The sequence below is a fragment of the Selaginella moellendorffii genome, unplaced genomic scaffold (genome assembly GCF_000143415.4).
Source record: "Selaginella moellendorffii unplaced genomic scaffold, v1.0 SELMOscaffold_36, whole genome shotgun sequence".
Classification (NCBI taxonomy): domain Eukaryota; kingdom Viridiplantae; phylum Streptophyta; class Lycopodiopsida; order Selaginellales; family Selaginellaceae; genus Selaginella; species Selaginella moellendorffii.
The window spans coordinates 1,045,334-1,066,851 of NW_003314297.1; the positions used below are offsets into that span (position 1 = coordinate 1,045,334).

The 21,518-nt window shown below is 49.4% G+C and overlaps 3 protein-coding genes and 2 long non-coding RNA genes across 5 annotated transcripts; 3 read left to right on the forward strand and 2 right to left on the reverse strand.

Annotated features, from left to right (window-relative positions):
• Positions 1-6,365: 6,365 nt before the first annotated feature.
• LOC112349150 lies at positions 6,366-6,706 on the reverse strand. Its single transcript, XR_002993286.1, has 2 exons — positions 6,533-6,706; positions 6,366-6,476 (listed from the first exon to the last, which is right to left on the reverse strand). It is a non-coding gene; the product is annotated as an uncharacterized LOC112349150 (long non-coding RNA).
• Positions 6,707-7,375: 669 nt separating this feature from the next.
• On the forward strand, positions 7,376-8,436 carry LOC9653253 (extensin). The gene is made up of 2 exons (XM_024682933.1): positions 7,376-8,264; positions 8,405-8,436. Exons 1-2 carry the CDS (start codon positions 7,376-7,378, stop codon positions 8,434-8,436), a joined length of 921 nt encoding a protein of 306 aa, XP_024538701.1.
• A 1,618-nt stretch (positions 8,437-10,054) lies between these two features.
• LOC9658168 (40S ribosomal protein Sa-2) lies at positions 10,055-11,500 on the forward strand. Its single transcript, XM_002978009.2, has 5 exons — positions 10,055-10,211; positions 10,259-10,521; positions 10,603-10,800; positions 10,925-11,198; positions 11,264-11,500. The coding sequence occupies exons 1-5, from the start codon at positions 10,094-10,096 to the stop codon at positions 11,353-11,355; spliced, it is 945 nt and encodes a 314-aa protein (XP_002978055.2). The 5' UTR covers positions 10,055-10,093; the 3' UTR covers positions 11,356-11,500.
• Positions 11,501-12,033: 533 nt separating this feature from the next.
• On the reverse strand, positions 12,034-14,924 carry LOC9658169 (chaperonin CPN60-2, mitochondrial). Its single transcript, XM_002978191.2, has 18 exons — positions 14,816-14,924; positions 14,726-14,744; positions 14,539-14,670; positions 14,320-14,479; positions 14,087-14,262; positions 13,940-14,035; positions 13,779-13,883; positions 13,639-13,725; positions 13,501-13,590; positions 13,373-13,453; positions 13,249-13,317; positions 13,110-13,187; positions 12,965-13,060; positions 12,805-12,904; positions 12,645-12,748; positions 12,474-12,579; positions 12,333-12,411; positions 12,034-12,277 (listed from the first exon to the last, which is right to left on the reverse strand). The coding sequence occupies exons 1-18, from the start codon at positions 14,842-14,844 to the stop codon at positions 12,172-12,174; spliced, it is 1,713 nt and encodes a 570-aa protein (XP_002978237.2). The 5' UTR covers positions 14,845-14,924; the 3' UTR covers positions 12,034-12,171.
• Positions 14,925-21,082: 6,158 nt separating this feature from the next.
• LOC112349151 lies at positions 21,083-21,483 on the forward strand. Its single transcript, XR_002993287.1, has 2 exons — positions 21,083-21,316; positions 21,373-21,483. It is a non-coding gene; the product is annotated as an uncharacterized LOC112349151 (long non-coding RNA).
• The last annotated feature ends 35 nt before the right edge of the window (positions 21,484-21,518 follow it).

A 21,518-nucleotide genomic window follows, 5' to 3' on the forward strand; every position in this document is an offset into this window, starting at 1 on the left:
GAACAAGGCTTGCCTGGTGTTGTTTTCGGTTCTCGCCATGTTGGTGATGCTGGCCATGGGAGTGGGCGTGGGAGGAATCGCAAAGGCTGCTGCCCAAGGCTGCCTGTCCGATAGTTGCCACCGATGCCCTCGAGGACGGCGCTGGTATGCTCTGTGATCGTAAGGGATTGTTTTGCAAATTTTGGCGACAACGTGTTCTTTGAAAGCGCAAATAGGAGCGATATGAAGTTAACGGATTATGGATAAAGTCGGTGAAATGACCACCGTTTAGTGCGCCAACCTCATGCACAAATTGCCCCATGTCTTTGGAAACGCTTATTTGCCATTGACAAATCAAAGTTCTATCTTGTCAGTCTCCAGGAAAACGCCGGTAAGATGACAGGAATCACTACCACGCAGACGTACCGATTCAAGCTTCTAGAATAGGCCGTGGACGATCTAGAGCAGCGCACATCGTCGCTCGACGACGACTACGCGCAAGTCCTCACAGCTTGCATCGATTTGCGTCAAGGCGCCAGGCTCCACGCGCTTATCTTTGGGGGCAGCCACCACCAATCCAACAGGTACCTCGCAAATCTTCTCATCCAACTCTGCGCGCGGATCGAGAATGGCAGGTGTTTATCAGCATCCACGAGTCCAACAGATTAACTTGATGCTTGGCGCTTATGCCCAGAATGGGTACCTTGAGAAAGCAAAAGAGCTGTTTGATCAGATGCCACAAAGGGATATTGTTGCTTGGATGGTTTTTATTACGGCTCGTGAAAACCATGGAAACATGGAGGAATGCCAAGCATTGTTGATCAGGTTCCAGAATGGGATGTAAATTTCTGGAACTCTCTACTTAAAGCATATGCCCATAACGGGCATATGGACCAGATCTTTGATGGAATGGTAGAACACAAACTGTTATGGTTTCTGGGTATGCAAGAACAATTCTTGTTAAATAAGTGCTAATTTTGTTTATGAGAATTCCCGAAACCAACGAGCTGGGATGAACTGTACTTGTCACTGCATATGCCCAGCTTGAGCATAATGAAAAAGCCAAGGAGCGTTTCAGTAAAATGCCACACCGCGACTTAATCTCGTGGAGCGCAATGCTAGCGGCAACGTCCAGCCCGCAAGAAGCAAGGTCTCTGTTTGATGCCATACCACAGAAGAACGTTGCATCGTGGTCGACAATATCACAGCACTGGCCGAGAGAAACCAGCTCGAAGAAGCTCGCATTCTCTTCGATCGACCTCCCTATCACGACGACGTGGTGTGGACTAACATGATCTTGGCCTATTCCAACCACGGCCACCTCGAAGAAGCCATGAAGATGTCCACAGTGCGATTTCGTCGCTTAGACGGCAATGGTGGCGGCAATTGCTTTGCACGGGGGCTTGATCGATGCCAGAGTCTTGTTCGACCAAATGCCACAGCACGATAGCATCGCGTGAAACAGAGCAATTGCCCTCGTCCAAGCGCGGGAGCTGAGAGCAACAGCGAGCTGGATTGCCGCGAGCGCTCAAAGGGGGAATCTCTTGCAGGCCGGGAAGATCTTCTCCACGTTGCCTGATCAGAGCATTGTGGCGTGGAACGCGATGATCCATGGCTGCGCACAGAATGGCCATGAGCGAAAAGCAGCTGAGTTTTTTGGCAGCATGGAGCTTCCCACCGTGATTGCAAGTCAGGAGAATCGCCTGGAAACTTATCTCGTTTCTGGTCTCGCCCTCCATCGCCGTGTGGCAGTCGATTACTTTCGATCGATGGTGGCCTAGCACACAGCATTCCGAAGGTCTGCTGCTGGCGATGCCCTTCCAGCCGCATTTCCTCGCGTGGAAGAGCTTGATCAGCGCTTGCAAGCGGCAAGAACATCGATGCTGCAGCTCGTGCCGCAGAGAAACTCTTGGAGATGGAACCAGGGGACTCGGCGCTGTACGTGCTCATGTCGAATCTGCAAAAGCAGGATTCCAGAGAAAGCTTGCCTTCCAACGTTCATGGGTGGCCTTGCAACAGCTCGGTTTTTCAAAGATCTGGGACAGCACACTGCACCCAAGGAAGAAGAGGAAAAGTAAGAAACATAAACACAAAATTTGACCAACCTGATGTGATCTAACTGATGAACAGCAAATTCGTTCATTAGCTTGTTCACAAGCGTAACTTTAACGAGATTTAATTAGTAACAGAAAAGTAATTATAAAATAGTTTTAAACTTATAATCGCTTTCATTCGTGAGGGTCCTGTCGCTGATCACTACTGCTGCGTGGGCGTGCGGGATTGCCCAAGAGATTGTCAAGAGCCTGCCAGTCAGAAGAGACGATGTAGCATTTACCTACTTTTCTTGGTGGAATCGTACCGAGTCTGTGGTCGAAATGGAAGATAAGAACTCTGGAGCGTGTATTAGGAGTATACTAGCATCTCTATGGAACTTTGAGTTTGTACGAGGGACGTCGGAGATATATGTTCAATTTTGACATGATCAGTTAACACTTGATAGTGCAAGATTGCCAAAACGAATGAGTGTGTAGGTCCTGATCTGCAAATATCCCGACACAAATCTGTAAGCTCCAGTGCCTCCAATTACTGCAATCTTCATCAAAGATTAAAGAGATCTGCAAAAGTTACAACGGACAAGGATGGCTCAAGGATAGCTAAATATGATTAAGAGATATGCCTTAAGCCCTATTGCCACCTAGGATCATGTCATAAAGAGCGTATATCCTGGTATTCTCATCGCCTTGAACACAACCACAAATGTCAAGAACAAACCGGTTGTGATGTTGGTGTTGGTGGAATCGTCGTTGATGTACGTCCCTTTGGCTCTTCCCACAATCTGGGAGGCACGTGAAGGAGAACATCGCCGATGACAAACACCACTCCAAAATTCTGGGGGGGTGCGACCAAAACCACCATGGAATTTCATTTGAGTTGCATGAGAAAAACAAACTGAGAGGCCGTAGGATTTCTGGTGTTGTCTAATCAATAACATTATCACCAACTACAGCATAACAAAGCATCTATAGTTTAGATTTCTAAAATTTGAAAAAAATAAATATGTGATCATCCAGGCTAATTGTATATCAATGATTGATGGTTCTTCTTAAACTTTTGTACCCTGATGAAAAGCGAGGAAGGTAAAAGGACCTTCCTGTGACTTACTCAAGCCGAAAGCCAGATGAATGACGAGCTTTCACTCTTTATTCTATTTGTTTTTCACTTGGTTGTCTCTTGCAGTGCCTGCAATCAAAGAGTAGCATCTAGACAAATTGACTTCAAAGAAACGTACTTCATCAAATTCCCTGTCTCTCAAGGGTGGAAGAATTCACCAGGATACAGAAAGACTCATACCTGGTCGGCGTTTTTACGAAGCGTGCCCCGGAGCAGATGGCTCCACCTCCAAATCACTCTTGACCCGCTTGGGATCATTGGCTGTCAACTTCCGGACGAGGTTCTCGTCGCTCGTGATCTCGGGGCTGTTCTCCACATCGCGCTTCCTGATCGATTCAGCTTCATCAGTCCATATTGTCAGCTCAAGTGCAGAGACTACTAACCTGTGGGAAAAAGGCCGGATGCGGGGCTCCATCATGATGAACTTCTGCATTTGTTTCTCCATCTCAGCCCGCTTCTTTGCCAAAGCGGCGACATCTCCAGGATCGAACACGGTGCCAGAACGATGCGCCACCTCTCGTCCTTGTTCCCGTCCATGAAACTGCTCTGAAACCCCGTAGCGTCGAGATGATAGGCACACTGGGATCTCGTTTGGAGCCATTTTCTCGCCTGCTGGATGATGAGAGTAGCCACCAGTCGAGAAGAGTGGATCATCCTCCGGAGTGGCTGAGAACAGCCTTGGCTGCTCGTCAACTTCATGCGCAGGAAAGACGACGAGAGGATCCTCCATCGTGACGTTTTCCCGGCTTCCTTGCTGGCCATGCACTGGATCAGCAGCACGAAAGAGTGGATCGTTTCCGGATGCAGACTTGTGGCGAGCACCAGAGGGAAGAGCAGACGGTGGCAGCCGCCTTGGTGGCTTCAGGAGCTCGCAAATTAGGGGGTCAGCAGCCGCCTTCTTCCTGCCGGCATTCAACTGCGATGATGGTCGAGGCAATACTTTGGTCGGAGGAATATTAATGAGGTGCTCCTGCTGGCTGCTGCTGCTGCCGCTGTTGCCACCACCAGGCTCATGGCCATACTCCACCAAGATGTCGTCGTGCACCTTCTCCTCTTCAAGAGTATCCAGACTCCAGTGACGATGGCTACCAGCGTGAGCAGGAGCATGACGATGGCTGCCGCGAGCACACCAGGTGATGCCACGAATGCTGCTGCTGCTGAAGATGGTGCTGACGACGCAGTAGGCGGAGAGGTGCCCAAGCCAAGGGGCCTTGTTATGGTCGAAGGTGGTGGCGATGGCGGCCCGGCCCTCCTTGGTGGCCAGGCTACAGTCTCGGCGAAGAAGAAGGTGGTGGCCCTGTAGCAGCTCCATCACCGGCTCGTTGATGTCCATGGTGTCTCTTTGTGGGCGGAGGGCTCGGTGGTGGATGTCCGGTTCCATGATGCTCAGGAGAACTCGCTGGTGGCTTTGCCGGTGAGTGATGTCCCTCTGTGGGCTTTGGTGGTGAATGACTGTGCCTCTTGACTGGCGCCGGCGGAGACCTCTTTGGTGGCGGAGATGAAGTTGTCGGCGCCCTCTTTGGCGATGGTTTGGGCGGCGCGTGCTCCCGGTGAGGCGGCGGCGATGGCGTGGAGATTTTTGCGAGCCATAGTCAGAGAAGACGCTCAAGCTTACCAGAGAAAGTCGCAGACTAGTATTTCAGCTCAAACAGAGAATTGCTTGCTTCTTTTTTAGGGCATTTACTTACGATGTGTACGGTAAACGAATGGTAGAGATTGAAAAAGTTCCTATATGTCGCCATAGACGCGGAGGATGCGGTGTGGAGGCCGGCGACGAGCGCGCGGTACTCGGCCTCGATGATGGCCGGCCGAGGTAAATGCCGCCGCAGGCGACCTCGGCATCGTGGTAATCGAGGAGGAGGAAGCCGCCGGCGCATGTTGCACAAGCTTATATAATAACTTGAATAGATTACGCTTCTGATGAAAAGGACCATTTTCTCCACAAAACAAAATGTTCTGTGGGTTTCCGTAACTATCACCAAAGCCCGTCCGGCCAGAGCTGCGGTGAGCCTGTAATCCTCATCCTGTAAACGCGCGCTGCTGGCCCCCCTTTAGAGCTCGCGGAGTATTATTCAATCTCTCTCTCCTCGACGCCCTCGCGAGGTCCTTCGCCTCGTGTTTCTGCGCGTCAGCTCTGCTGCTCAACATGATAATCGCGCGCGGCAGCGGGATCGAATCGATGAAGTCGCAGATTTCTAATGCCCCGGGGAGTGATGCTTTGCCAGAGCTCTGGAGCGCCTTCGACTAGCATGAATAGCTGCCGAGAGTGGGACTTTGCCCGATGCGACATCCGCTTCAAACAGCTCCAACTTATCCACGGAAAGGCTCGTCTCGTTCACGAAGATCCTCCGTCTCACCAAAACAGTGGTGCTCTCCTCAAATTAGGGCAGCCGGCAGTGGACAACAACCATTCTTATCAGGAGTTACTAAGTAACTTTGTTCAAAATCCCAAGCCAAAACTATGACTCCCTTGTCATCTTTTTGTGCAAAAGCAGTCCCAAATCATCCCTCGTCATTTAGCTTTAGCTTGTCTTCATGTGGTTCACTTCGTCCAATTGTACATCATATCCAAAGATTATCTCAAACAATCCGTTTGTAAATAAAAATGGAGGCTTTCCTTTCTTCTACTTTCTGTCTGTCACTTAGTGTTCTTGATGAAAGCTTTATTCCTCTCCTGGATTCGAGTGATGTTTTGGTGTGTGCTCTTGTTTTGCAACTTGTACCATTGAGGTGATTAAGAAAGATGACAGCAACAACTTTGCATAAAACGCACCATTTTTATCATTGACAGTCTCAGGGCACCAAACACGTGAATAGACTCCAAAATTTTCTTCGTTCACTCTTAGTCTATTTATATATCACTTTTCATGATTCGAGATTCGTTCCCGTGGTTCTTCGAAGCCCTTTGGCAATTCTTCAGCGGAAGCAGCGGCTGCCATTCCAGCGCCACCCTCGATGGCAGCTGTTGTCATACCCGTACCAATTGCATTGCGCGCAGCGAAATCCATCCCACTACCATCCTCCGCAGCAGCGATGCGCCATCGCCATGGTGATCCCCCCAACCTTCACTCCCACCGCTGGGTGTGCCTGGGCCTGGTTTTGATGCTCCAATCGAGTCTTATTGCTTGCCGATCATTGGAGCAATCGATTGGAAGTCGAGGGATTTGGAGAAGAGAGGAGGAGGACCAAGGACAGATTCAGACATTTTATATCAAGGCTTGGACAATTTATATTTTATTGCTGGAACTCATGCAATGCCATGCAGCATCGCACGATACAGAAAACACGTCATCAGTGTCTTTATTCTTGTTTCCAGACCCTTGGCACTGCAGAACGATGAAATCAAAGGCAATTACGATGCTGATTCTTGACTTGGCCTTACCCCGTGAAACTGGAGGTTTCAGTTGCGCCAGCAGCGATTGTTGCGCCAGCTCCAACCCCTCTGGCAACGGTGGCAACTGTTGTCATACCAATACCACCCCGACTGGCAGCGCTGGGCAGCAGCCTTTGCGATTCCTCCCACGTCCACGCCCATGGCCAACATCATCACAAACATGGCGAGTGCCAAAAACAACAGGAAGAAAGCCTTGTTCTCCATGCTTTGCTGCTTGTTCTATTAGAGAGAAGTGCTTTGATCTGTGAGGCAGGAGGGGCTCATATTTATAGCTCGAGCCAGCACACAATGCTAGAGAGTTGTCGTGGGACGGCATTGCTTAGTCCTTATCTAATTTGGTTCCGTGTTTGAGAATTTCTTCTCGTTTCTATAATATCTCTCCAACCCTTCAAATGAGGATCACTAAGTTCCACAAAATCGCCTGCTAAAACTTTACAAGTTCATATTACAAGACCCTCGGAAACTTTTGCCCAGAATCGCATGTGTATGGGACGGTTGAGATCATGTGAGATCGACGGCTTCGATTTAATTAATACGACAGCCAAGATTTTATACAGTGTACGGCTCAGATTGTATATAAAGGAACGGTCCAGAAAATTTTAAATGCACGGTCTAGATTGTACAAGAATGACTACTATTCTTCTATTTGTACGAAAATACCATTCGTTTACCGTACACATTATATAAGTACGCTAAGTTGAAGTACTTAGCTTGTCAGACACTTTAATGCCCTAAAAAAGGGGGAAGTAAGCAAGCGCGAGTTTCCTCTGGTAAGCAAGCGAGCTTGAGCCGAAATACTGCGACTTTCTCTGGTAAGCTTGATCTCTGACTATGGCTCGCAAAATCTCCACGCCACCGCCCCGCCGCCTCACCGGGAGCACGCGAGGGACGCCACCGCCTAAACCATCGCCAAAGAGGGCGCCGACAACTCCATCTCCGCCACCAAAGAGGTCTCCAACGGCGCCAGCCAAGAGGCACAGTCATTCACCACCAAAGCCCACAGATGGACATCACTCACCAGCAAAGCCACCACCGAGTTCTCCTGAGCATCATGGAGCTGGACATCCACCACCGAGCTCTCCGCCCACCAAGGAACATCGAGCAGCAGAGCCAAAGAGGCACCATGGACATCGACGAGCTGATGATGGAGCTGCTACAGGGCCGCCACCTTCTTCTTCGCCGCCCAACAAGGCCGACACTGTAACCTGGCGACCAAGGAGGGCCGGGCCATCATCGCCACCACCTTCGAGCATAACGTGGAACCCAAGGCCGCCATCGCCACCACCTTCGACCATAACGTGGCAACCAAGGCCCCTTGGCTTGGACACCTCTCCGCCTACGGCGTCGTCAGCACCATCTTCAGCAGCAGCAGCAGCTGCAGCTGCATTCGTGGCATCACCTGGTGTGCTCGCGGCAGGCATCGTTATGCTCCTGCTCGCACTGGTAGCTATCGTCACTGGAGTCTGGATACTCTTGAAGAGGAGAAGGAACAAGGTGCACGGCGACATCCACCACGACGACATCCTGGTGGAGGATGGCCACCAGCCTAGCGGTGGCAACAGCGGCAGCAGCAGCAACCAGCGGGAGCACCTCATTACCAAAGTGGAGCCTCGACCATCATCGCAGTTGAATGCCGGCAGGAAGAAGGCGGCTGCTGACCCCCTAATTCGCGAGCTCCTGAGGCCACCAAGGCGGCTGCCACCGTCTGCCCTTCCCGCTGGTGCTCGCCACAAGTCTGCATCCGGAAACGATCCACTCTTTCGTGCTGCTGATCCAGTGCATGGCCAGCAGGGAAGCCGGGGAAACGTCATGATGGAGGATCCTCTCGTCGTCTTTCCTGCGTATGAAGTTGACGAGCAGCGAAGGCTGTTCTCAACCACTCCGGAGGATGATCCACTCTTCTCGACTGGTGGCTACTCTCATCATCCAGCAGGCAAGAAAATGGCTGCAAACGAGCTCCCAGTGCGCATATCATCTCGACGCAACGGGGTTCCAGAGCAGTTTCATGGACGGGAACAAGGACGAAAGGTGGCGGATCGTTCTGGCATCGTGTTCGATCCTGGAGATGTCGCAGCACTGGCAAAGAAGCGGGCTGAGATGGAGAAGCAAATGCAGAAGTTCATCATGATGGAGCCCCGCATCCGGCCTTTTTCCCACAGGTTAGTAGTCTCTGCACTTGAGCTGACAATATGGACTGATGAAGCTGAATCGATCAGGAAGCGCGATGTGGAGAACAGCCCCGAGATCACGAGCGACGAGAACCTCGTCCGGAAGTTGACAGCCAATGATCCCAAGCGGGTCAAGAGTGATTTGGAGGTGGAGCCATCTGCTCCGGGGCACGCGTCTCTGACGGGTGAAAACGCCGATCAGTTACGAGCCTTTCTGTGAATTCTTCCACCTCTGAGAGAGACAGGGAATTTGACGAGGTACGTTTTTCCGAAGTCAATTTGTATAGATGCTACTCTTTGATTGCAGGCACTGCGAGAGGCAAAGAGCAACTGAAAAACAAATAGAATGAAGAGCGAAAGCTCGTCAGTTATCTGGCTTTCCGTTCTAGGGGCTTGAGTAAGTCACAGGAAGGTCCTCTTATCTCCTCGCTTTTCATCGGGGTACCAAAGTTTAGAAGGAGGCATCAATCATCGATATACAATTAGCCAGGATGATCACTTTTTTTTTTTGTTGATTTTCATATGAAATCTAAACTATATTATTGCACTAATGGAATTAGACAACGCCAGAAACAACAAACAAATTCCCCATCCTACGGCCTCTTAGTGTTATTAAAATGAGTTACACTTTGAATAAGCATTTTTATTAAGCTCCAATTTTGACAAGATCAGTTCTTGTAAAACGCAAGATTGCCGAAAACGGTGGAATGAGCTTCTAGAGCGTACCCTGATAAGCTCCGGTGCTGCCAATCACCGCAACCTCTCGAACTTTATCAAAGATACTGTGTTGCCCGTGCATGCTCATCGTCCCATCCCTGGACACAGCCACCGTGGAATTGCTGGGATTGGTATCGACCTTGTCGTGGAAGTAGAGCTCCAGCCCTTCGATTTGAGTTGCATGAGTGAAACCAAAAGCCAGAGAGACCGCTAGGAGCAAGAGCAAAGGAAAGCACTCCATGAACTTCTTTTCTTTTGGACAATAGTGAAAGCAAGGAAGAAGGAAGAACTTCGGCCAGGATTCATCGTGAGACAAGCTTCCTTGGAAAGGAATAGTATCGGAAACAACAGACAACTACTTGCCCTCACTGGGCACCAGCAACGTAAGAGCTGCCAAAGATGAGAACTGATTGCATTGTGTGGTGTATTCCTTTAGGAGACTATATCATGCCTTCAAGGAAAATAACGAATTGATTTCTAAGAAAACGTCTCTTGTGCAACCTGAAACTCTCTCCAAAGAGGGTTAAATAATGTGACAAACTTTTCCAGTGCCAAGTGGTTACCCTCCATCCGACGGTGCCGATTGGCCAGATCCGGCGGCCCACAGAGTTCGCCTTAATCCCTAGAACCCTAAACCAGCCGCTAGGGTTGAGTCTCCAGCGAAATGGCGCTCTCGCCGAAGGAAGCCGACATCCAGATGATGCTGGCCTCGGCCGTGCATCTGGGCACCAAGAACTGCGATTTCCAGATGGAGCGCTACGTCTGGAAGCGCCGCTCCGACGGTAAGATCCTAGTCGCTTCTCGCGATCTTAGCTTTGTGGTGCCACAGGCATCTTCATCATCAACGTTGGGAAGACGTGGGAGAAGCTCCAGCTCGCGGCCCGCGTGATTGTGGGCATCGAGAACCCCCACGATATCATCGTGCAGTCGGCCAGGCCTTACGGGCAGCGCGCGGTGCTCAAGTTTGCGCAGTACACTGGCGCGCAGGCCATCGCCGGGAGGCACACCCCTGGAACTTTCACCAATCAGCTCCAGAACTCCTTCTCGGAGCCTCGCCTCCTCATTCTCACGGATCCGCGCACCGATCACCAGGTAAGTTTGCTCGCTCGATCTAGCACGACTTTTTTCCTCATTGGTTTCCTTCTTTTGTTTTGTGTCTGTGTGTTCTTCCAGCCGATTAAGGAGGCCGCGCTTGGAAACATCCCCGTGATCGCCTTCTGCGACACGGACTCGCCCATGAAGTACGTGGACATTGCTATCCCGGCCAACAACAAGGGGAAGCACAGTATTGGGTGCTTGTTTTGGATGCTCGCTCGCATGGTGCTCCAGATGCGAGGCACCATCGCTCCCAGCCAGAAGTGGGATGTCATGGTAAGATCTATTTTCTTCGCTCATCTCTTGTTCTTGCTCGTGGTTTTTTCCCTGTGACCTACACTTGTTCGTGCTCGTGGTTTTTGCTGTAACTTACACACTTGTTTGGCTATTCCTTTCGTAGGTGGACTTGTTTTTCTACCGGGAGCCCGATGAGACCAAGGACCGGGAGGGCGAGGAAGCCGCGATTGTTCCGCAGGAGTACAACGAGTTTTCGACTGCGCCACTGCCTTACTCGACCGCGTCCGTGCCGGAGGCGGCCTGGGACGGTGCTGCTGCAGAGGCTACCTGGGAAGCGACCGCTCCACCCGCAGCTGTTCCTGTTGATCCTGCCACTGCTGCTGCTGTCGCTGCTCCAGAATGGGCTGCAGCAGCTCCTCCCCCTGCTGCCGCACAAGGTTTGCAACTTTCTTTGCTTTTCTTTGGTTTTGTTTCTAGTTCTAAAACTTTGCAAACGCACCAGGTTGGGACGCTGCCGCTGCTCCAGTTCCGGCTGCTGGATGGGAGAGCACTCCGGCCGCGACTGGCTGGTCCGAGACAACACCAATGTACTGAGCCAAGCTTTTAGAAACCAGAGTAACATCAAGTTTTGTATGGAAAGAATGAAAGCCTGGGAGCAATTTACTCTTTCAACTTTGCTTTTTCGTGTTGTGAGGTGAACCAAAAACAGAGAATAAATCTAGAGAGCTTCAAACGCTAAGATTCTATGCTGTTTACATGTCCTCTGGAGCGAATCGCTTGGACCGGGGGCTGAAGAGCTGAGGAAGTCCTGCGCTGGACATGACCCTGGACAAGGAGGGCTTGAGAGACTTGGAATGATCGAGCATCTTGTATCGGTGCTGGAGGCTCTGGGGCAAGGGGAGGAGACTGGAAGAGAGCAGCGTCACGAAGACGAGCAGAGCTTGGATCGCCCCAAGAACAAGCATGCTCTCCCACCATGGCAGCCCCTCGCCAAACATCTTGGAACTTCTTGTTGATGACCGAAAAACGACTACCAGAAATCTGGAACTATCGCCTGGAACTCTTCGAGTGATGAGCTTTTCTGGATTGGAACTCTGAGAGATTTTCTGGATGAAATCTGAAACTCTTTGAAGAACGAAAACACGATCTGGAACTGCGGAGCTCTTCTGGACTAGCGTACATTATATAGATGCGACCTTTGACCCCGAGGCTGTGATCACGAAACAACCAAAGAAACTTCCAAGAGACCACTATCCTAGACTGAGTCGTGCCAACACGGGATAAAGGCGGGTTATTAAACTATAATCAAAATTGCAAACGTTGTCTCCTAAAACTCTCCTCTCTTTCGTCCTTGGTCTCTTAAAATCTGTGTTGGTTATTCCCTCTTTTCTAACGGAAAGAAGTGGTCTCCTAGTAATCCAAATCATGCCCACCCATGCCTCCTCCAGCCGCGGCCTTCTCCTCCTTTGGAAGATCATACACCACAGCCTCTGTTGTTGTCAGCAACGAAGAAACACTGCAATATAAACGAATTTGTGAGCGATCCTTACGTTCGTTTCTTCTCTTCTTACCTGGCGGCGTCACCCAGAGCAGTTCTCAACACCTTCACGGGGTCAATAATCCCGGCCTTTACCATGTCTACGTATTCACCTGGCACAAACCAAGAACGATCATCAGACTCTTTCACAAAGCTAAGTTTTGCCTCGTCGCACCTTTCGCCGCGTCGTAACCCAAGTTGTAGTCATTCTGTTCCCATAGCTTGCCTACAACGACCGCTCCCTCCACTCCGGCATTGGCAGCAATTGTATACGTGGGCATCTATCACAAAGAGAACATTGTAGTGGCCACGCAAAAGCAACTAAAATAGTGTCACCGCGCCATACCTTTAGCGCGCTCTGGATGATTTGGACTCCCACTTTCTGGTCGAAGTTGGGCGTCTCCAGCTTGTCAAGATCGCGAGACGCGTAGAGAAGAGCGACTCCACCACCTTCAAAGACCGTGCGTGTCAGTCGGGAAAACCGTTTACGAGAGCGAATCAATTACCTGGCACGATTCCCTCCTCCACTGCAGCCTTTGTAGCATTCAGCGCATCCGTCACCCGATCCTTCTTTTCACTGACTTCCGCTTCACTACCTCCTCCAATCTACACTCGCGCGCGAAACAATAATAAAAACGCTGCCACAAAAGTCTTTGGCGTACGTACCTTCAAGACGGCTACACCTCCAGAGAGCTTGGCCAGCCTTTCTTGGAGCTTTTCCTTGTCATAGTCTGATGTGCTAGACTTCACAGCTTCTCTGATCTGCAATAACGGCGTCAGGTATCTCTTCCCTCTGAGCTAAGTGCGTTACCTGTTCGCATCTTTCCTCGATTTCCTTCTTATCGCCAAGGCCATCCAGGACAATGCTGTCGTCTTTCGAGATTGTAACCTATCATCTCTTCCATGTCAGAGAGGAGTTGGAAGAACATAAAATCGAAATAGTTGCTAACCTTCTTTGCTGAACCAAGCATGGAACGATCGACCTTCTCAAGCTTGATACCTACATCTTCGCTGACAAGCTAAACAGAAGACATTCAAGGATTCATCACGCCGCAAGCCATAAAAGATCTCTACCTGACCGCCCGTGAGCACGGCAAGATCCTGCAGACACGATTTTCTGTTGTCTCCAAATCCAGGGGCTTTGATGGCGCAGCACTGTATATTTATCGTCAGTGAAATTGTCTTTTGAGAGGATTGCGTACCTTAAAACCACCTCGGAGTTTGTTGACAATCAGAGTTGCCAGAGCCTCGCCGTCAACGTCCTCTGCCACAATGAGAAGTGGTCTTTGTTCCTGCATTTAGCGTAAGCTTTCTCCTTATCACACATCGTAACAGCCTACCTTCACGACAAGCTCCAAAACAGGCATGATGGCACTGACAGTAGAGATCTTCTTGTCGTGAATCAGAATAACTGGATTTTCAAGTTCCTGCACAGAAGCACTTGTTACGCTAGTAATACACAAGCAAACGAGGACATTACGCATTTCTGTGTCTTAGCGTTGTTAATGAAATAGGGGGAAATGTATCCCCTGTCCAATTTCATACCCTCCACAACCTCTAGCTCGTTGTGCAAGGTCTTGCCATCCTGTTGTTTCTCTCATCAGAAGTTTGTCGATAAAAACCATAAATGACCCAGCTTACCGATACTGTGATGACACCATCTTTGCCGACCTTCTCCATGGCTCTAGCAATCAGGTCACCGATTTCCCTGTCACCATTTGCCGAAATGGTACCGACCTGCACGCACCGAAAAGCTAAGGTAAGCACAAACCAAAAGGCTGCTCAGACCTGAGCAATCTCCTCTGATGTGCTGATCATCTTCGCCTTGCTCTTCAGATTTTCCACCACGGATTCCACAGCTGAGCTGATACCACGGCGCAAGTCCATGGCATTCATTCCAGCCGCCACAGACTTACAACCCTCTGCAAAAATTGCGCGAGCAAGCACAGTTGCGCAAGTAGTTCCTACACACCAGATACAGTTAAGAAAAGAGAAAAGAAAGAAACTAGAGGAAGAAGTACCATCTCCTGCCACATCGTTGGTAGCGTTGGCGACTTGTTTCACGAGGCTAGCACCAACGTTCTTCAGCTTGTCCTTGAAGTCGATGCTCTTGGCAACAGTCACACCATCCTTGGTAACCTTGGGAGAACCAAAGCCTTGATCGATCACAACGTTTCGCCCCTACAAAAGGAAAAAAAAGAAGTTTGTTGTTCATTGGAAAAAGGCGATGGATAGAATACCTTGGGACCCATGGTTACTTTGACGGCATCAGCGAGCTGCTCCACGCCCTGGAGCATAAGAGCCCTAGCCTCCACTCCAAACTTGATTTCCTTGGCGGAGTATCTCCTCACCCATTGCGCCTTGCTCACCTCCTGCAATGCCTCCACAATCAGCGCCACAAAACCCCACTGCGCCAAAACTTTTTACCTGAAGTCGGCCATGCCTCCTGAAATCCTCGAACAAAAGGCAAGAGCGTCAGCGCCGCTAAGAACAGCAATCCACGACACGATCATTTACCTCAGGCTCGAAGCGACTGCGCGGAACATCCTTGGCAGGCGAGGAGCGACCGAGACAACAACGACGAAGAACCCTAGCTCAAAATCTCTAAAACCCTACGGCGAAACTTCTAGATCCTAAAACCCTAGCCGGTGTCCTTGATAAAGCCCCACTGTAAATAACCCCGCGTCCTTAAATTTCAAAACAAGACATTTGCGCTATAACTTTGCTTTCCAGCACGCTAATCCGGCCATCCATGTTTCTATCATGGCGCGAGAGCACACTGGTTGATCCGCTGGAACCTGCGAATTGGACCACATTTTCTGTGAGAAAAAAATCCTCTTTTTCTTGCGAAGATCGCAAAGATCAAGTAAAGTTCTTGCCACTCCTACCTCATGTCCGGCTCCAGCGATGACAACGTGTGTGAGATTCCGGCCTTGCCTCCAGTAGCCCGCTTTGTCTCCCATGACTTTCCAGATCTCTCTGGGCGATTTCCAAAACCTGTCTACGTATTCCCAGTTGAGGGAGCGCATCCAAGCTTCCGAGGATGCGGCACCGTCCTTGGCATCGTAAACTCCCTGGTAGAGCAGCACTGGCAGCCCCTTCTTTAGGACCGTCTCCAGCATCCACTTCGTGCTCTTCATGGTGTCCTGCAATGCCATTCCATGTTTTGTCTCTGTTTTTTTCTTGGAGAACTTACCTCTGCCATGAGAAGTTTCACCGATTTACGGCAGCACGCGAAGTTTAGAGCGGTCGGATCCACTTTGAGGCTCGTTCTTACGTGCGGTAGATTCAGAAACTCTGCCAGATAGTCGGTTCCATCCTGCGTCCAAGTTTTATAATCTCGAAACTGTGACAGGAAATCCTGTGATTTTTTACCTCTCGGCGATGGTATCTCGAGGAGCGTCTTACATCCAAAAGCGTGGGAATGCCGCTCGTTGTTTCAATCCACTTGCAAAGGTAAGTTCTCTGCTCGTGTGCAGCTAACCAATCTTCCCTGAATATAAAAGTTCAGCTCAGAGGGGATGGAAAAGAAAAATTCTTTCAACCTATCAATAAGCTCGACGACTTCTCGAGCGAGCTCTTGAACGTATTGGCTTTGCTGCTTGTCTAAAAGCCCAAAACAAAAGGCAACTTCGGCGTGCATTTGCACCTGCAAGGCCGAAAGCCGAAAAGAGTGAGAGGAAGAAAACGTTTCAAAGCATATTAGCTTTTTCATACCTGTGTTCTTGGATGTATCAACCCGTTTCCAATGGCAACTCCAGAGAGCTGAGAGCTCAGACCATTCCCGTTCTTCCTGGTCAGAATATGGTGAGCGAGAGCCGGCAAGTACTTCCCCGCGTAGCTCTCTCCAGCAAGAACCAATGGACGCTTTGTAAAGCTCTTTTGCTCCATGAAAGTCGACAGCGCGTTGTGCAAATGAAGAGCTACCGTTTCCTGGCACCTTGGAACCTCGAGCTCCGACGCTGCAATACTGAAGCCAGTCCCAATTGGATTGTCTACAAACAAAATCCCACACCTGGAAGACAAAATATGTTCAAAACGAAACTTTCAGTCACTTCGAAAACAAAAATCTACGATACCTTCGGTTCCACGCTCCTGGATTTTTTTGCAAGCTGAAGTTCTCTTGGACAATCCATGGGCCGAGCTCGTAGAAGCAACCGATTAAGCTGGAGCAACCGGGTCCGCCGTTGAGCCACACCATAATCGGTGAGATTTCCAGCTCGGTGTCTGGCTTGCTCGCTTCGTAGTAAACGTAAAAGAGGCGAGACTCGCTCGACTCGTCGATGGGGAGATAGCCGGAGTCGGTTGGCAAAGCCTCGTCGGGGAATTCATACTCGGCAGCGTGGATTTCAATCTCCGGAAGCTTGGTTATGGAAGTCTGGACCTGAAAAACCACAAAGAAAAGTTGGCAAATGCAGGTGAGAAATTTCTATCTTATGATTTCTTCTCTCTGTTTTTTTTTTTTTCATGAGCTAAACCTGGTCGCAGGCCATAATACTTCGATCACAAGCAACTTCCATCAACACCCAGCTTTTGCTTGGAGGAAGAAGAAAAGAAAAAAGGAGAAGAAATTCACTAACGAAGGATAAAGCAAACCAGGAACTAAAGGAACGATCCCAATGAGAGAGGAGATTCTCAAATAAGGCAAAGATAGAAGAAATCAGCGGCCATACGTACGATCCTGCGAGCTTTGGTTCGAACAGTGGTTCGAAAGCAAGAAGAGGGACCCCGATTCGGCGTTGGCAGCCTGATCTCTCGAAACGGGACGTTGAATCTGGGACTGCTCGCAGCGCTGCTGCCGCTGGCGAGCTGCATTGCGACGCGATCTCCCGCGCCGGGGGCAAGCGACGTGTGCCCCGTCGATCGAAGCCCCGGAAGAACCCTAAATTCTTTATTTGAAATCGAATCTTTACTGGTTCTTTGCTTAAGTAAATGATTTCTTCCATGAAGGAAACATCCTTCATCCCTGCTGATGATAATCAAGCCACAAAGTAGTTTATAATGTTTGACCTGTGGATTTTTCCACTCTATTTCTGCATTACATGGCTCTTTGTGTAAGAGTCCTCTCTAGGTTAAGAGATAGGGTTAGGCTCATTAGATGAGAATAATTCCTGCAAGGTATTTGACATTCAGCCTTATCTATTTAAATTTCTACCAGCTTATAAATATGGTTTGTATTCAAACTAAAAATCACAGAATAGACACTACTTAAATGAATGCTGGAATGGCTTTTAAGTATATTATTATCTAAACATAAAAGTATGATCTTTAACAGTAGCTTAATAATAAAACTACAATAAAATTTTAAAGGTTTTGGGAAAACTTTTAGGCAGCAAATGAGAATGAAACGACAGTAAAAATTGGTAAAGCTAAGAAAATTATTAAATACCACGAATAGAGATTACTTCCTGCAAATCTAAGATTAAGGAAACTTTAGGAAGTTATATGATAATAATATAACCCAAAAGCTCGAAATAATGGCGATAGAGAGGAGGATAGTCTGCAAATATTTATAACTTTAACAAGATTTAATATCAGAATATAATTATTAATTAATTAATTTTAAACGGGTAATACCTCCCATTGGATGGCTGAAGCATAGACCACTTTCTGGTCCCATCACGGATCACTACTGCTGCATGATCAACCTGTTTGGGTGCTGGATTGCCCAAAAGATTGTCAACAGCCTCCCAGTGAGCAGAGACGATGTAGCATTTACCACTATTCTTGCAGCGTAATATACTCCTAATATTATGCTCCAGAGTTCTTTACTGACTTGGTTCTATCAAACTTTGACTTTGAGCTAGAAGAGGGACTTCGGAGATACAGATACATTTTTGGCTCGTTCAATTTTGACATGATCAGTTAACACTAAATAGAAAGATTGCCGAAAATGCCTGCAATTATTGCAATCTTCATTGAAGATTGAAGAGATATGCAAAAGCTACAATAGGCAAGGATGACTCAAGGATAGCTAGAATACAAGAGACAGTGAGGTGGCACTACTGCCACCTAGGATCATGTCATAGAGAGCTCAAAAAAGATGCTGTTGCCTGCGCATGCTCATCGTCCCATCCTTGAACACAGCCACGAATGTCAAGAACAAACCGGTTGTGATGTTGGTGTTGGCGGAATGTACATCCCTTTGGCTCTTCCTACAATCTGGGAGTCACGCGAGGGAGAACATCATCGATGACAAACACCGCATCAAAATGGCCATTCCGCGACCAAAACCACCGTGAAATTTGATTTCAATTGCATGAGAAAACCACCGTACGAATTCTGGTGTTGTCTAATATCTATTAGTGCAATAATATTATCACCGACTCAAGCATCGATAGTTTAGATTTCATAAAAACAGAATAAAAATTAACAAAATCAATTTGTGATCATCCTGGCTATTGTATATCGATGATTGATGGCTCCTCCTAAACTTTTGTACCCCGATGAAAGGCCAGGAAGACCTTCCTGTGACTTACTCAAGCACATAGAAGGGACTGAAGAGAAAGCCAGATAAATGACGAGCTTTCGCTCTTCATTCTATTTGTTTTTCACTTGTTCTTATGTTTTGTCTCTTGCAGTGCCTGCAATCAAAGAGTAGCATCTATACAGATTGCCTTTGAAGAAACGTACCTCGTCAAGTTCCCTGTCTCTCTCAGAGGTGGAAGAATTCACCAGGATACAGAAAGGCTCGTACCTGGTCGGCGTTTTCACCTGTCAGAGAAGCGTGCCCCGGAGCAGATGGCTCCACCTCCAAATCACTCTTGACCCGCTTGGGATCATTGGCTGTCAACTTCCGGACGAGGTTCTCGTCGCTCGTGATCTCGGGGCTGTTCTCCACATCACGCTTCCTGATTGATTCAGCTTCATCAGTTCATATTGTCAGCTCAAGTGCAGAGACTACTAACCTGTGGGAAAAAGGCCGGATGCGGGGCTCCATCATGATGAACTTCTGCATTTGTTTCTCTATCTCAGCCCGCTTCTTTGCCAGTGCTGCGACATCTCCAGGATCGAACACGGTGCCAGAACGATCCGCCACCTTTCGTCCTTGTTCCCGTCCATGAAACTGCTCTGGAACCCGGTCGCGTCGAGATGATAGGCGCACTGGGAGCTCGTTTGCAGCCATTTTCTCGCCTGCTGGATGATGAGAGTAGCCACCAGACGAGAAGAGTGGATCATCCTCCGGAGTGGCTGAGAACAGCCTTCGCTGCTCGTCAACTTCATACGCAGGAAAGAGGACGAGAGGATCCTCCATCATGACGTTTCCCCGGCTTCCTTGCTGGCCATGCACTGGATCAGCAGCACGAAAGAGTGGATCGTTTCCGGATGCAGACTTGTGGCGAGCATCAGCGGGAAGAGCAGACGGTGGCAGCCGCCTTGGTGGTCTCAGGAGCTCGCGAATTAGGGGGTCAGCAGCCGCCTTATTCCTGCCGGCATTCAACTGCGATGATGGTCGAGGCTCCACTTTGGTAATGAGGTGCTCCCGCTGGTTGCTGCTGCTGCCGCTGTTGCCACCGCTAGGCTGATGGCCATCCTCCACCAGGATGTCGTCGTGGTGGATGTCGCCGTGCACCTTGTTCCTTCTCCTCTTCAAGAGTATCCAGACTCCAGTGACGATAGCTACCAGTGCGAGCAGGAGCATAACGATGCCTGCCGCGAGCACACCAGGTGATGCCACGAATGCAGCTGCAGCTGCTGCTGCTGAAGATGGTGCTGACGACGCCGTAGGCGGAGAGGTGTCCAAGCCAAGGGGCCTTGGTTGCCACGTTATGGTCGAAGGTGGTGGTGATGGCGGCCTTGGGTTCCACGTTATGGTCGAAGGTGGTGGCGATGGCGGCCTTGGGTTCCACATTATGCTCGAAGGTGGTGGCGATGACGGCCCGGCCCTCCTTGGTCGCCAGGTTACAGTGTCGGCCTTGTTGGGCGGCGAAGAAGAAGGTGACGGCCCTGTAGCAGCTCCATCACCAGCTCGTCGATGTCCATGGTGCCTCTTTGGCTCTGCTGCTGGATGTTCCTTGGTGGGCGGAGAGCTCGGTGGTGGATGTCCAGCTCCATGATGCTCAGGAGAACTCGGTGGTGGCTTTGCTGGTGAGTGATGTCCATCTGTGGGCTTTGGTGGACTGTGCCTCTTGGTTGGCGCCGGCGGAGACCTCTTTGGTGGCGGAGATGAAGTTGGCGATGGTTTGGGCGGCGGCGTCCTCCTCGCGTGCTCCCGGTGAGGCGGCGTGGGCGGTGGCGTGGAGATTTTGCGAGCCATAGTCAGAGATCAAGCTTACCAGAGAAAGTCGCAGTATTTCAGCTCAAGCTCGCTTGCTTACCAGAGGAAACTCGCGCTTGCTTACTTCCCCCTTTTTTAGGGAATTTAAGTGTCTGAAAGCTAAGTACTTATGATGTGTACGGTAAACGAATGGTATTTTCGTACAAATAGAAGAATAGTAGTCATTCTTGTACAATCTAGACCGTGCATTTAAAATTTTCTGGACCGTTCCTTTATATACAATCTACACTGTGTAAAATCTTGGCTGTCGTATTAATTAATCGAAGCCGTCGATCTAACATGATCTCAACCGTCCCATATTCAACTGAAAGTTTTAGCGAACTTAGCGATCCTCATTTGAAGGGTTGGAGAGATATTATAGAAACGAGAAGAAATTCTCAAACACGGAACCAAATTAGATAAGGACTAAGCAATGCCGTCCCACAACAACTCTCTAGCATTGTGTGCTGGCTCGAGCTATAAATATGAGCCCCTCCTGCCTCACAGATCAAACCACTTCTCTCTAATAGAACAAGCAGCAAAGCATGGAGAACAAGGCTTTCTTCGTGTTGTTTTTGGCACTCGCCATATTTGTGATGATGCTGGCCATGGGCGTGGACGTGGGAGGAATCGCAAAGGCTGCTGCCCAGCGCTGCCAGTCGGGGTGGTATTGGTATGACAACAGTTGCCACCGTTGCCAGAGGGGTTGGAGCTGGCGCAACAATCGCTGCTGGCGCAACTGAAACCTCCAGTTTCACGGGGTAAGCCCAAGCTAAGAATCAGCATCGTAATTGCCTTTGATTTCATCGTTCTGCAGTGCCAAGGGTCTGGAAACAAGAATAAAGACACTGATGACGTGTTTTCTGTATCGTGCGATGCTGCATGGCATTGCATGAGTTCCAGCAATAAAATATAAATTGTCCAAGCCTTGATATAAAATGTCTGAATCTGCCCTTGCTCCTT